The 13,612-nt window shown below is 42.0% G+C and overlaps 1 protein-coding gene across 4 annotated transcripts in view; it reads left to right on the top strand.

Annotated features, from left to right (window-relative positions):
* FCHSD2 (FCH and double SH3 domains 2) overlaps window positions 1-10,645 on the top strand; it is a 145,616-nt gene extending 134,971 nt beyond the window's left edge. For 3 of the 4 annotated variants that reach the window (XM_050716356.1, XM_050715731.1, XM_050716147.1), the window contains 7 exons: window positions 2,739-2,873; window positions 3,635-3,718; window positions 3,852-4,029; window positions 4,403-4,623; window positions 5,974-6,103; window positions 6,279-6,361; window positions 8,384-10,645. In XM_050716356.1, the coding sequence (XP_050572313.1) occupies window positions 2,739-2,873; window positions 3,635-3,718; window positions 3,852-4,029; window positions 4,403-4,623; window positions 5,974-6,103; window positions 6,279-6,361; window positions 8,384-8,467 (915 nt within the window). In that variant the 3' untranslated portion in view covers window positions 8,468-10,645. The remainder of the gene's footprint in view (window positions 1-2,738; window positions 2,874-3,634; window positions 3,719-3,851; window positions 4,030-4,402; window positions 4,624-5,973; window positions 6,104-6,278; window positions 6,362-8,383) is intronic. The other variant, XM_050715939.1, reaches the window with a different exon arrangement.
* Window positions 10,646-13,612: the final 2,967 nt, after the last annotated feature.

The raw sequence follows: 13,612 nt of genomic DNA, 5'->3' as shown, positions 1-13,612 counted from the left end.
GGTTAAACTCTGGTTCCTGTTTTCCCCTTTTACACTTACGTACGCTCCCGCTTAAAAAAAAAAAAGAGACACTGTTGACCTTGGCAGGCCAGATGAGGACAGCCTGTGGATGGAATTCGTAGAACTGTTACAGGAATTACACTGCAATTATTGGAGAATTACTGCGGCCTGAAACAAGCAGCACTTTCACTTCAGCCTGGCTCACAAGTCGGCTCTCTGCCCTCCTTACGTCGCGGTTTGCTCAGCAAGGCTCCCAGGGTATTTTCTTTAAAGGGACTGAAATGAGAAAAACAGCACTGATGGCTTGATTGCCATGTATTTATTTAATAAATAACATTTATTATATATTAAATAATATAATAGAGATCTAATATAGAACGTCTTGGATTGGAAGGGACCTTAAAGATCATCAAATTCCAATAAGCAGGTGGAGTTAATATCCCATCACCTATCCAGTCGGCTGACTTTCTGATAGCACGATGAAATGCATCATCTTGGAAGGGAATACCTTTTTTTTTTTTTTCCTAGTGTAGATGCCAAAAAAAAACATGTTAATCATCATTTTGAATTTCAGTGTCATCTGGAAGACGTACGCAGTGCTACTGTTACATATTGATGTGGCTGGGAAACCTTTATGGTGCTTGCCTCCAGGACAGCAAATGTGTATATATAATGGAATCTATTCAAAAAGGATGAATTTATTATTTATTATTATATTATTTATATATTATATATTATTATATATTTAAATAAAATGGAATTTATTTTCCAAGTATGAAGGTGTGCTCTGCTGTTGACAGGGTCAACAGTGATAGATAAGAATAGATAAGGAGAAAAAAAAAAAGATTTTGGGTTTCCTTTTGCTATGAAATGTGGAACAAAACTAGGTATATATTTGCATTTTGTTTCATACGTAGAATCAAGCTGTCTTGTCACCTTCTTACCTGCATTTATCCTTGTTTTTCTGTTTTTCTGTCATTTATCCTTGTTTTTCTGTTTCATCCCTTTGGTACCACTCCGGCTGATGCATTTAGTCTCTGCTTACAGTGTCTTTCTTTACCAGACTGCATAGAAGGAGGAGCTTTATGAAACAAACTGCTAAGTTTTCTGTATCATTAATGCTGTTTTCCCTCTGCGTGCCAACTTTGCAAATGATTCCCTTCAAGGAGCTTGAGCAGCCCACACACTGAAAATTAAAACGTATTTTTCCTCCTCGTGTTAGAAAACCAGGACCAGATGTTCCACGAACACGTCCTTCTAGACATGATACACCAATTTCCATGAGGTTTCATGTGGCTGTCAGCTGGATGGCAGCTTCGGCTGCTGGGACGTAGACCATGCACAGCAAAAAACAGTTAGAAACTGGAGGGGAAACCTTACATTTGCCATAATTTACAGTAGGTTGCTGATTTATCAAAGCATTAGCTAGCTGGGACGGTGAGTTTTTCTTAGTACATCCATGAACACCGGGGTAGCAATGGATAGAAAATGTTCTCGAGTGAAAATGGCTGGCAGAAATTCATAGGAGTTACAAGGAGGTGTTACAAAAATTAGCGTAAATCAGAAAATCGTCAAGCTTTGTGATCTGCTCCAGGTCTAGAGGAGCAAAATGTTACTCTCCTCCTCGGAGTATATTTATGTTTAAATATTATATATATATATACAAATATGTATGTATGTATGTGTATATATATGTGTATATATATATATAATACATATATATAATTAATTATATATATTATATATATTATCATATATTATATATAAGGGAATAAGTATATTTTTATAAACATAAATAAAGGGAAGATGGCAAATACATAGGCAAGTCCTTCAAATCAAAGGCAACACTGCTGTCTTCGCACGAGATAAAATGTTTATTCAAAATGCAATCTGGGCACGCGGCCAAAGCACAGTGCTTGTCGACGTTGCCCCGACTGCATTTACAGAAACCTGCCTTCTTCCAGCATGTTGACTCCAGCTTTTATTTAAACTTTTATGACTAGTTTTTTAATCGTAATTCGTTCTCTCAGGATTTTTTTTTTTATAAACTGCGGCAAATACCTTGCGCAGAGTGCACCAGATGGAAGGCTGAGGTTTTTATTTCTTCAGTTTAAGTATTTCCCCTGCAGTTTCATTTTGTAACTCGTGGTCACAGGTACATTAGCCTTTTAATAGCACAAATTCTCCGTAACTGACCTTTTTTTCCATGAAACTATTTGCTACGGCTCTGAAATGGCATCTCCAAAGCACATTGGTCGCATTTCATAGCTTATGTAAAAAATAGCTGTCCGGCAGTTGAGTTACTGCTTCCAAAATCTTTTAGTGATGTGTTTAAAGTACACGGGCCTGGGCTTGAATAAAGAATTGCAGCTGAGTTGGGCAAAGAAGGGATTTGGTGACAGCTCTTATTCATCTGTTTCCCTTATCGGTTTGGTTTGATGATTGCCTTCCCGATGTTGAGAGTCACAGGCTGAATAGTATTTGGTCCTGATTTCCTTCTTTTATTTTTTAAGGAAAAAACTTGCATTGTGTTTTTGTGCAGTCACTGATGTTTCAATAATTGTAAACAGGAAAAAATAAAACCAAGCAACCAACCAAAAAAAACCTGAAGAATATTGGTTAATTCATTTCATTGTTACTTCTTCACTTCTTTTTATATAACACATTTATTTTGACGTTAAATTTAGTTTGACTTCACATTCAGTTTGACTTCATTTTAATAAATTTATTTTTAATAGATTAATGCTGATGCAGAAAAAGAAGAAGGTGAAGAGTTTGAAGACAGCATGGATGTTTTTGATGACAGCAGCTCTAGTCCTTCTGGTACTCTAAGAAATTATCCTCTCACCTGCAAAGTCGTTTATTCGTATAAGGTTTGTGATTTTTTTTTTCTTTTAAATTTGTGTCTGATCAGAAAAATGAATCCCACCATGAGCACGTGTAACACACCCAGCACAGCCTGGGGGAATTGGAGTTAGGATGCCAGCGTTTGGCTCAGTAATTGTGCACATTAACTGTGTCTGAGAGCGAGATGTGAAAAGCACAAGGAGAGGGGAGCACGTAGAGATGTCCCTGTCTGGCTCCTGGCAGCCCAGCTGAGTGCCTGCCATCAGGAAGTGTTCTCATTTTTGTTGCTGAGTCTGCAGGGCTGTACTAGCAGTGTTATCGGTGTCCGGCGCGCCTGTGCGCTGCACAACAAAGCTGCTCTTTGTACTGTAATAGTGCAGCCACTGTTGGTGAGTTAAAGCTTTGCTGACAAACTGCATTCATGCTGTTTACCTCTGCTCGCGCTGTTGGGTCAGCCGTAAATCACACCGCCTCGGGAGCCGAGGCCAGTGGCAGACTTTGAGTATGGAGTAATTAGGGTTACAAAAGTAAACAGGGCTCGACAGGCTGGGTGGTATTCAGGGGGCTTCCATCTGTCCTCTTGACTGAAAAAGGCCTTGCGGGTGCCATGGGCATGGAGAAGAACCCCTTATTAAACTACTTTAAAACATGCTACATCAGAAGATTTTTTTAAATATTTTTTAAACCTATGTTCAAATAGAATTCTGCATAAGAGTGTTCCTTACACTGTCTGTCCCTTGCACCCGAAAACACTTTTAGTTTCTAATTCTCCTGTTATACACCTCAGGCTTCGCAGCCAGATGAGTTGACCATAGAGGAACACGAGGTGTTGGAGGTTATTGAAGACGGCGATATGGAAGACTGGGTAAAGGTATCATTTTTCTGAGGTTGTTTTCTTTTTCGCTATTACTTTTAGAAATAGAACTTGTGACCTAAGAACGTATTTGGATTATTTTCAGAGTAGTAGGCAAAAGCAGAGCGTCTGTTTTGTCATCTATTTACAGGCACGGAATAAAGCGGGCCAGGTGGGTTATGTTCCAGAGAAGTACCTGCAGTTCCCGACATCGAGCAGCCTGCTGAGCATGCTCCAGTCCCTTGCAGCACTGGATAGTCGATCACACACCTCAAATAATTCAACGGAGGCTGACTTAGTCTCAGGCAGCCTGAATGGAGACTCCAGTGGTAAATATCAATAAATAAGGAAGTAGTATGTTAAGCTTGCTCTCAAATGCAGTCTGCGTATTGAGTTTGGAGGTTGCACGTGAGAATTCCACAGAATGACAGAATCATTTAGGTTGGAAGAGACCTCCGAGATCACCTAGTCCAACCTCTTATTTTTCAATTTCTCCTTTTTGACCTGTACCTGAGTACATCTGTTCGTAATCACTATCTGCCTAAAATCAAGAATCTACATAATTTACTTGGCTATCTTGTAGAGTTGTGATTAACATTAACTAAAATTAAGGAAAAGTAAAATAATTTGATTCAGCAATTATTTATATAGCACTTGGGTTTTTTTCAGGCTGATGCTGATTACACTTTTTTCTTTCCACAGTCTGTTTTGTAAAAGCACTTTATGACTATGAGGGCCAGACAGATGATGAGCTGTCCTTCCCAGAAGGAGCGATCATCCGCATCTTGAACAAGGAGAATCAAGACGATGATGGGTTTTGGGAAGGAGAATTCAATGGACGTGTCGGGGTATTCCCATCAGTGTTAGTTGAAGAGCTTACAGCCTCAGAAAATGGAGAGACTCAGTGGATTGGAGATATTCAGGTGCGTGGAGAGTTTTATGTGTGGTGTTAGTTTGTTAGGGCATTTTCCTGTAGGAAACCGAGCTTCTGCACACTAACCCTTTTCACTCAGTGACAAGCTTTGACAGTCTTGAGCTTCTCCTTTGGCTATTAATGTACTATGTATTATGAAAATATGATTTAGAAATGGCACAATTTGGGAAATTTTGCAGGAATACAAAGATCTGCTGCTTCTTTAACAGAAAAAAAAAAGAACACATTTAAAAAAAAAAAAAGTGAATGCTTACCTTTTAGCTCCTTACCCAGCCTAATAATTACCAACTGATGTGTTTTGGCAAATGCAGCAGATTTGTGAATAAAGGAAAGTATTTGGGTAGAAAGGAAATGAGCCAAGGAGAAAATTCGCAGTCTACTTCTTGTAATTAATTCATGGCATGGACTGAGACATCGAACAGAACCTGGCAAAAAGAGAATTACAGGCTCTCTTAGCCCTAATTTAATGTTTTCATACTTAAAGCTGGTCTGCGTCTTCTCAATGTTTGAAGGGGAGAACACTGCTGAATATTGTAGTACAGTAATTTTTGCCAAAATGTCCTCATTTCAGTATAGTTCTGTAATCCCCATACTCCATTAGAAAGTCGAGCGCCTTCTGTAACTGGTGCTGGAAACTGGACTTCCAGGCGTCCTGCAGACATTTCTCCAGTATTTTATTCTTTGATTTGAGAAGACCATGAAAACACAGAAATGTGTTCAGCTGCATTCCTGGGCACTCTGAGTTTCTCTGTTCTGACTGAGCTTCACTTAACTTGACATAAAAATGCCAAAGTGCCGCCTGTATTTAAGTGGGTAGGAATGCCTCGGGGCTGTCAGAGGTAACCAGAGACATTCACGGTGCTTTTTGGACAAACTTTGCACGTGTTTGTGCCATACAATCCTAATGCTAATTTTGTTTCATATTGTTTGTTTCAATTACATGCAGGGGTGTATTGCTTCTGTGTTTCCCTCAACATTTAAATGGCACAAACGGAATTGAGTTGTTAGATCAGTTTTATCACATTTTTGTGTATGTGTGGAGACGCACGCTTGACCAAATGGCTTTTTTTTTCAGATAACCTTCAAAAAGCCTGTCTAAATTATACCTGGGAAAGGATGAAAATCTCTGCTCAGTGGCAACCTGTGATTTAAAAATAGATCTGTAATCGCTGTTGGGTATCTTGGCTTTCCTCCTCTAGTGTACCTTGACAGCACTTTTGTCAGATAGTTTTTCTCCAGACGAAAGTTCCTAGCATGCTAATGCCCCAGAGAACTTCTTGTGCCGTGGTGTGTAGATAAAATCAGTGGAGGAATAAGGCTTTACCTCTCTCTAATGCAGGTGTCCCCAACTCCGAAGCCCAATAACGCCCTCCCGCCGCTGCCGCTGTACGACCAGCCTCCCACTAGCCCCTACCATAGTCCAGATAAAAGAGGTTCCCAGTACTTCCCCAGATCGCCGTCAACTAACGGTAAGAAGGTTTGTGATAGACAAAGAAACAGTTCAGCTCAATGCTCAATTTAAGATGTTTAATTTTAAATTTAAATTTAAATGAAAAAAAAAAAAAAAAGCTTTTTTTGCAACATAAAGCTAACTCAGCAATACTGAGTGACCTGTTTGTGGTGCGTTGATGCCTTCTCTTTCAGAAAACAGCTTCAGCTCAGAGTCCCCTGGATTCTCACAGCCTCCGCGACTTCCTCCTGAAACTTCATACGGCAAACTGCGACCTGTAAGTTTCAAATGCTGTTTTGTGTTGATGTTACCAGGTTTTAAAGCTGGGTCGTGTCACTAGCCTAGGTAAATCCCGCACAGGGGCATTCAGAGCGGTGGAATTCCTGTGGCCTGTGATACAACACCTGATGGTTTGGCTCTCAGTGCTCTGCAAATCCAATTACTCCGTATAATAATAGAGCATCTCGGAAGAATGGTGCGAGGAAAGGTCTCGTCACTCCCCTTTGATAATACCACAGATGTGTCAGAAAGCCATGGGACATGAGAGCTATTTGAGATAAGTGGGTACTGGAACAAAACAAAGCTGCGCTTGTTTAAACAATAAGTCACTGACTGGGCTTAAAAATGACCTTGAATTTTATCTGTCCCCTTTGTATCCAACCTGCCCTTCTGCATCTGCCTTGGTAGCTGTAATAACTTCGTGTCTCTTTGTGAGGCACATGAATTGTGAAATCTAAGCTGGGAGGAAATTGTTACGTCTATAATGTAGATGTTAGTCAATAGACGTACACCACCTTTCGAGGCTTTGGGAGATTACTTCTGCTGTTGCCACATGTAATACCCACTGAGCAGAACCAATAAAGAGGTGGTGAATAAATGCCAGAACAGTTTAATCGTATGATTTGTACAAGTGCTTTTTTTTTTTTTCCAGAGGTTGTGTTCCCAGCCACACAATGTGCTGGCAGACAAATCTGCTTGCCGGCAGTTTGATGTAATATGCAGTCCCTGGAACTCCATTGCATTTAGGGTTATTTTTTTTCCAAACTGCTTGATTCGAGGATTTTTAATTAAAAAGTTCTAAACAGTGATACCCTGTACATTTTGTGATGCTTTTGCTGCTTAGACAGAGAGCTCCTGCCAGAAAAGGAAAGGAAAAATTTCATCACTTAAATCTTGCAAAGTTCATCTGCTAGGGTTAACTTTGAATTAAATTTTGGGGATTTCAAAGTCCTACAACAAATCACATCAAGATTTAACATTTTGTATTTTCCTAAGATTTTTAATTAATGAGCTTGCAGAAAAAGTATTTTTGAATGAATATTCAAAAACACATTCAAATATTCCAGCAGTCAGTGAGTTAGCCTTAGTGAAATACAGACGAAAGATACAGAGCTGCATTATTAAACATTTAAGTACTGAACAGAGAAGTTGCAAGTGAAGTCTTATTCTCTGGTGAAATGACTGATTCAACTCTTTCATTTTGTAGATTTGTATTTACTTAATTTGTTTCTTGCAACTGAGTGTCTTTTCAAGATACTACAACAGTGTCATGTCTTAATTAAAGGGATTTCTCTTCGTATTGCATTTTAAATATGCATGTTTTTAAAATATTGTGTTATGGTAGTGCTGACAGTACCAACCAGGACTGCACAGCTGTTTCATACTCCACAATTCGTGTTTTTCATAGCAAGTCATTCTGGTGTATTCTGAAAACATGACAAAAACCCTGCATGGAGTGCTGTTAAAGCCCAAGGAGATGCTCTGTCAGGAGCAAAACTAACTTCATTGATGTGGCAGAGTATAAAAATGGCATTGGATTTCAGGTGTATATCACTGAGGTCAGTGATTGATTAAATATGAGTAGGCCGCTTGTATGCATCGGGGCATTTTGTACTTTCCAGTCCACGTAAGTTACAGGCAAAGGTGTCACCACATGTCAGCATTTGCTTCAAGTCCAAAATCCACCCTTGATTCGTGTACCGGATTTTCCATAGGTGCAGGCAGAATAAATAGATGATCGCACCATCACGGTTGTCAGTCATGCTGGAGAAAAGCCACCTGAGACTGGTGACAGGACAATATCACAAAGGGCATCAACGGTTTGGTTGTGTCATGTACCTGAGGTCAGGGACAGCTGGACCTGCGTCCAGCTGGTTACTCGCCGTAGTTGTTGATCTCAACATATGGCCTGTGTCTTTGCATCACGTTGAGGCACGGGCCCAGAGTTGCAGCTGTGCTCTGTGCAGCTTTGGAAATGTTGAGTTTTGGGATATTTACCAGCTGCTTTTGGCTGTTTCAGGTGCGAGCAGCTCCACCGCCCCCTACGCAGCATCATCGCCGGACAACGGAGAAGATAGAGGACGTGGAAATTACTCTGGTGTAACGAGCGGACTAGTTGAGTAGTAGTGCTACAATCAAGGCCGAACGCGGTATTTGGTCAATCTCTATTTTAGGCACCTTTGCATGATGAAGACTTTGAATAGAGCAAGAGATAGGGAGGATTTTCTGTGACAGTGACATGGTGGATTCCTTCCCACGGTCATGAATATTTTGTGCCTTTTTTTTGTTTTGATTTCTAGACATCATTCTTCCTCTCTTAGCACAAACCAAGACGGGCCAAACAGCGAGCAGAGGATTGCCTTGGAGCAGGTTTCTCTCTTGGCTGAAGATGGTCAATTTTTATACGGAGGCTGAGGAAAGAGCCTCGTTCATGCAACTTAGTCATAGCATACTTCTATCACGTGCATTAGTACAGTATATTACTGTTGCCATAGGAATGTGTTAAAGATCGTCAATTCTTCAAGTAGCATTACTTGTCTGATTAGGTATTAATCAGATCTTGTGGAACGAGAAAGGGAACTGAAAAAATAAGTATAAGGAGAGGCTGGCTCCTCTTTACTCCCCTTGAGGAAGGAAGAAACAGGAAAATAATCTTATAGATAAGGAAAACTGATGCAGATCATATGGCGTTAATTACATTAATGCACACCTCTTCAATAATTAACAGTTAAACAGAACTAAATGTTCTTTGTATTAATATTTATGCAGTACATTTAGTAATAGAGTATCTAATATGGAGGTGCTGAATTAGTAGCAACATCTTGTTCCATAGCATAAACCAACCGGTAGGAAAGTAAGTGAGATTTTGTCTAGATCTGGAAATTGAGCTTCATTTTTTTTTCTTAGCAGATTTTTTTTTTTGGTTTTGTTTTCTTTTTTTCTTTTTTTAAAGTATTTGGGTCACTCTTATCCCAGTTATTGCCGTGTACTTTATTATCCAACATTAGCAATATATCTTTGTCATCAAAAGATCTGGCTAGAGTTAGAAGTTACATTTAGAGTATTTACATGCATTATTTAGTTCTTGCATTGGATGGTCCTGTAGTGTTCTCCCACCTGAAGCCCGTTAACTAGCCAAAGCCAGAGCCAGGAAAGCCTCTGGTTTATTCCAAGCCTTCAGACTGCCTTTGTGGCCAAGAGGAGCACAACAGACCATGGTCGCAAACTACTCTTAGGCGACAAGTAGAGAGTAAAAGAATTTCAAAGCTAGGTTTAAGTCAGAGATCTCTGGGAAGGAAGCTTTTTGTTGGTGGTTGGATGGAAAGGGAAGAGGGTGTTCAGAGCTGTAACACGAAGAGGAGAGGGGAAAACCAGGTGAAAGCAGGTTTTTCTTCAGATGTGATTCCTAAATTGCTCTCAGAATAGCAATATCCATTGGATCAAAGCTGAAAGGCATCACAAGGTTGTTGTTCTTGAGCTGTTATATGGGCTCTAGTGAACGCGCTCTTATGTGTTCATTTTTTTTTTTCAAGCCAGTAAATCGTCTACCTTTAGTTTACTAACAAGGGCTATTTTTTGAGGCTGCATTTACAAAAATCATCTAACAAGATTTTATCATAAACTTTGCACATACTTGTAAATCCCAACCCAAGCTGGGTCTCTGAGACATTCGTCTTTGCCAATCTCCTTTCCCAGTGGGATCTTTAACCAAGAGTGGGGCTGTTTGAAGAAAAAATTCATTGATCAGTTATGAAATCTGTGACTGTCCAATGAAGTCTTTTCCATATTTTTCATTCTTTTGCACCTCTTGTCCTGTTGATCTGTTCGAGGTCTTTTTATGTGTTTATCAAACTTGTTCTTAAGTTTAAAAAAAAAAAAAGTTTTTAAAAAGATTTAACTGTTTGCAAAAATTTTGAAAGCTTCACAATGCAGAAGAAAAGCAAGTTTTGCCATAATGTTCATGTTCAATTTCTTTGGCCAGTTTTTTCTGTGTCCTTCATACCTGGACTTTCAAAATTCAGAAAGTGTTATTTAAAGTCTCTTTAGTTGTATTTTAAAATATTTTCTGTAAGAGCTGCTAATTTTATTTAAAAAAAAAAAGTTGTAAAAATATGCCTCCTTTTTAACTATGATTTCTTCATACAGGGCATGTATTCAACGTATCATCATGTACAGCGTCAGTACACTGAAAGCATGGGTGCAAATGCTTTCTTTATATTGGCTGTAAAAAGTTTGTATTTATTATGTATAAAAAGTTGAATAATAAAAAAGTGGAACTAAATCCCTGGCGTTGCCTTGATACCAGATCCTGCGACGTTTGTGGCAAAATGTCCGTAGAAGATTTCCACAGGGGGAAGATCTGTGGCTGAGAGAGAGCCTGGCCTTTGGGGAGAAAATACAGAGGAGGGGTTTTGGGGCATTGTTTTTATGGTTTATTATTCTTTTACGCAGAAACTTGAAACTCCTGCTCAGAAAAACAAGCACAAGCTTAAAACAATCTTTAAACATCGCTTTAAGGTAGTATTTATATGAGGAACAAAATCATTCCCCAAATGCAGAGCCGGTAACAAAGCTCCAGCTATCAAAATAATTGCTTAATGGCCTTTTTGCCATTAGGATAATTGCATAAAGAAAGAGGGGGAAGGTGATTGATAATACCTCTTCAGTGCGATTGTCCTTTAATAGGCTTGATTTGCCTAATTGTGCGAGGAGTGTTTCCACTGCACCACGAACCAAGGCTCCCTTCATGCTCTGGCTTTCCATATTATTTTCTTCCCAGCTCAGCAGCCGCCCTCCTGCACCCGGCGCCTTGCTTTTGCTCTTTTTTCTTTCTCAAAGGTGAGTGCTTTTTGGCTAAGTCCTGCGTGAGGTCTGCGAACTGCTTCGCTCCCCGTTTTGGCTCCCAGCTCTTTGGAGTCGCGGCTGTGCTCGGCGCTGGCTGAACAAAGCTCGGTGCAGCAGGGCTGCAGCACCGTCGGCCTCTGGGCATTGCTGCGGTGTTCGGTCAGATCTTTAATCTTTCATTTCCGCTCCTCACACAGAACTGTTACGCTGCCTTTCATCGTTTTTCCCTCAGCTCCCGCAGCCTCCTCCTTTGAGAAATCCTGTCTTCCCCTGCTTTTTATATCCATTCGCGGTGCTCCTCCAAAAATCATTGTCCTGACTGCTTTGTCCTTTTGTTCAGCATCTTGCTTGTTGCATCTCTCCTTTTCTTGCTGCTTCACACACCTCTTTTCATTGTCAGCATAGCTTATAAACGATGCTAATCCCCAAATCCGCCAACGATGCCACTTACCCTGCCATTTTTAACAGGCACCCTTCATGCCTCTACCTTTTCTCTCTTCCCCTTCCTTAAAAGCCGTGCTGTCATAACACAAGCGCAGCAGATAATGCCTGTTCGGCAGGTGCGCTGTGATTGCATCAGTCGTGCCATTAATGTGAGCGTTTCTCCTTTCCATGAAAATCTCTTCACCCTGAAGTGCTTTCCAAAGCTCCTCTTGCTGCGCTTTACCCGCAAGCGGGAGACAGCTGTGGCTTTAACAGCACTCATTCAGAGGCCAAAAGGGTGCCTGGTAAAAAGCAGAGGTTATGTATGGCTACGTATTTGGCTTGCGGTATTCAGAGAAGCAGCACGGGGAGCTTGGCCAGTGCAAAGATGGAAATTTTGGCCTCTGGGAGAGTCGGCAGCAGAACCGTGGCTGCATTCGGGACGGGGTTTCTTTCCTCTGGTGGCTCCACTCCTGGGATTTTAGGAAGGGACGAGACCGAGCCCAGCCAGAGGTGAGGGGGTGATCTTACTGACCTGCAACGAATGGATTGTGCTGGGGTTGCCTTTCGTCTGTTCCACGGAAATGTTAAGAGAAACGCAGGCACAGGGCTGTATTCTCTTTCCCGTGCAGCACAAGCAGCTCGCACTCTTAATAAAAAGGAGAACAAAAACCCCATCCTCGTCTCCGAATTGAGGATCTTTTCCTCCTCTGCATGTCACTTTTTCAGAGGAGCAGTTGCTCTGCCACTTGCACTTTTTTCTGCCTACTCTTCCAGCAAGGCCCCTGTAATTAATAACCTGCAGATCTCAGCACGGCCGAGGCCGAGCAGGAAACCTGCCTTAATCAGCCTTTCCTCGTGTTGGGCCTCCCAGGAAGCTCGGGGGGGAGCTGCTGATGCTGTGGCAACTTTGCCCACCTCTTCTCCGTTTGCAGATCTGCTGCCCTAAATAAAAATTACGGGAGGGATGGGAGGAAAGGTGCTGCCCGCTTCTCCCCTGCCTCTTGGGGTGCCCGGGGAATATTGAGACCTGATTCGGGGCACAGGGGGAGGCCGGAGAAAGTGATAGAAAGAACGAACGAAAACTTACTGAAGTCAGGGCTGCAACAAATGAGGCAATAAAAAAAATGCAGCTGGGAAAATGCTGACGTGCTCACTGTACCATGTAGTTCCCTGCTCAAGGCATGGCCCGGGGTGGGGGGCGGGTTGAGGAGTGCGGATCTGGTGGCAGGATCTCGGTAGCAAGCGCTCTGCATCGCAGAAGCACGGGTCACTGCGTCCAGAAACCGTGAGCGCTGCCGTGGTGCTGGGGTCAGGCCGGGGAAGGTGAGAAATCTCCGTTAGCAGAGCTGAAGTGGCACAGCCAGCGGGGCGAGGAGTGGGGGGACAATGGTTTCACACCCACCTGGCCCTGCACGAGCCGAAGAAAAGCGCCGGCAGCCAGGAACCAGGTTCTGCGTTGCCGTGCCGAAATGGGCTCCGCGTCCCAGGGGAGAGCTCAGCCCTTAAAATACGGCTTGGGTTTGGTTTTGGCTGTAGCAGACCATGGTTTAGTTTGTATCACACACGGCAGGCCCTCTGGGAGATAAAATCAGGACTGGCAGAGTGAAGAGAGCATCCCCTAGTAAATTATTAAAACTATTTCTGAGATGCAGCCATCGCCGGGTTTTCTGTCCGAGTACGTGACGCTGCTTTAATTGAAAGCTGATGAGATTGTCGTCTGGAAGAGGCCGACAGAATTGAGCGATTCGGTCTGCAGCATCTCTCTCTGTACCTCTCTCTGCATCCTCCCTGAAAAGAAGAGCTTTCAAATCAGCCAGAAAGCTTTTGGAAAGCAAGCGCTGCAGGCTTTCTGTCGTCTGTGCTTCCCAGACTGCTGCTTCAGCTGGCCGGGGTCTCCTGGGAAGCTTCGTGGTCTTCAGCAGGCGTTCGGCTGCCCACTGAAATCTCCGCTCATGGCAGGATCGAGGCTTCAGAGTGT

This window comes from Cygnus atratus, chromosome 1 (assembly GCF_013377495.2).
Source record: "Cygnus atratus isolate AKBS03 ecotype Queensland, Australia chromosome 1, CAtr_DNAZoo_HiC_assembly, whole genome shotgun sequence".
Taxonomy (NCBI): domain Eukaryota; kingdom Metazoa; phylum Chordata; class Aves; order Anseriformes; family Anatidae; genus Cygnus; species Cygnus atratus.
This window is presented reverse-complemented; position numbering and strand designations above follow the sequence as displayed.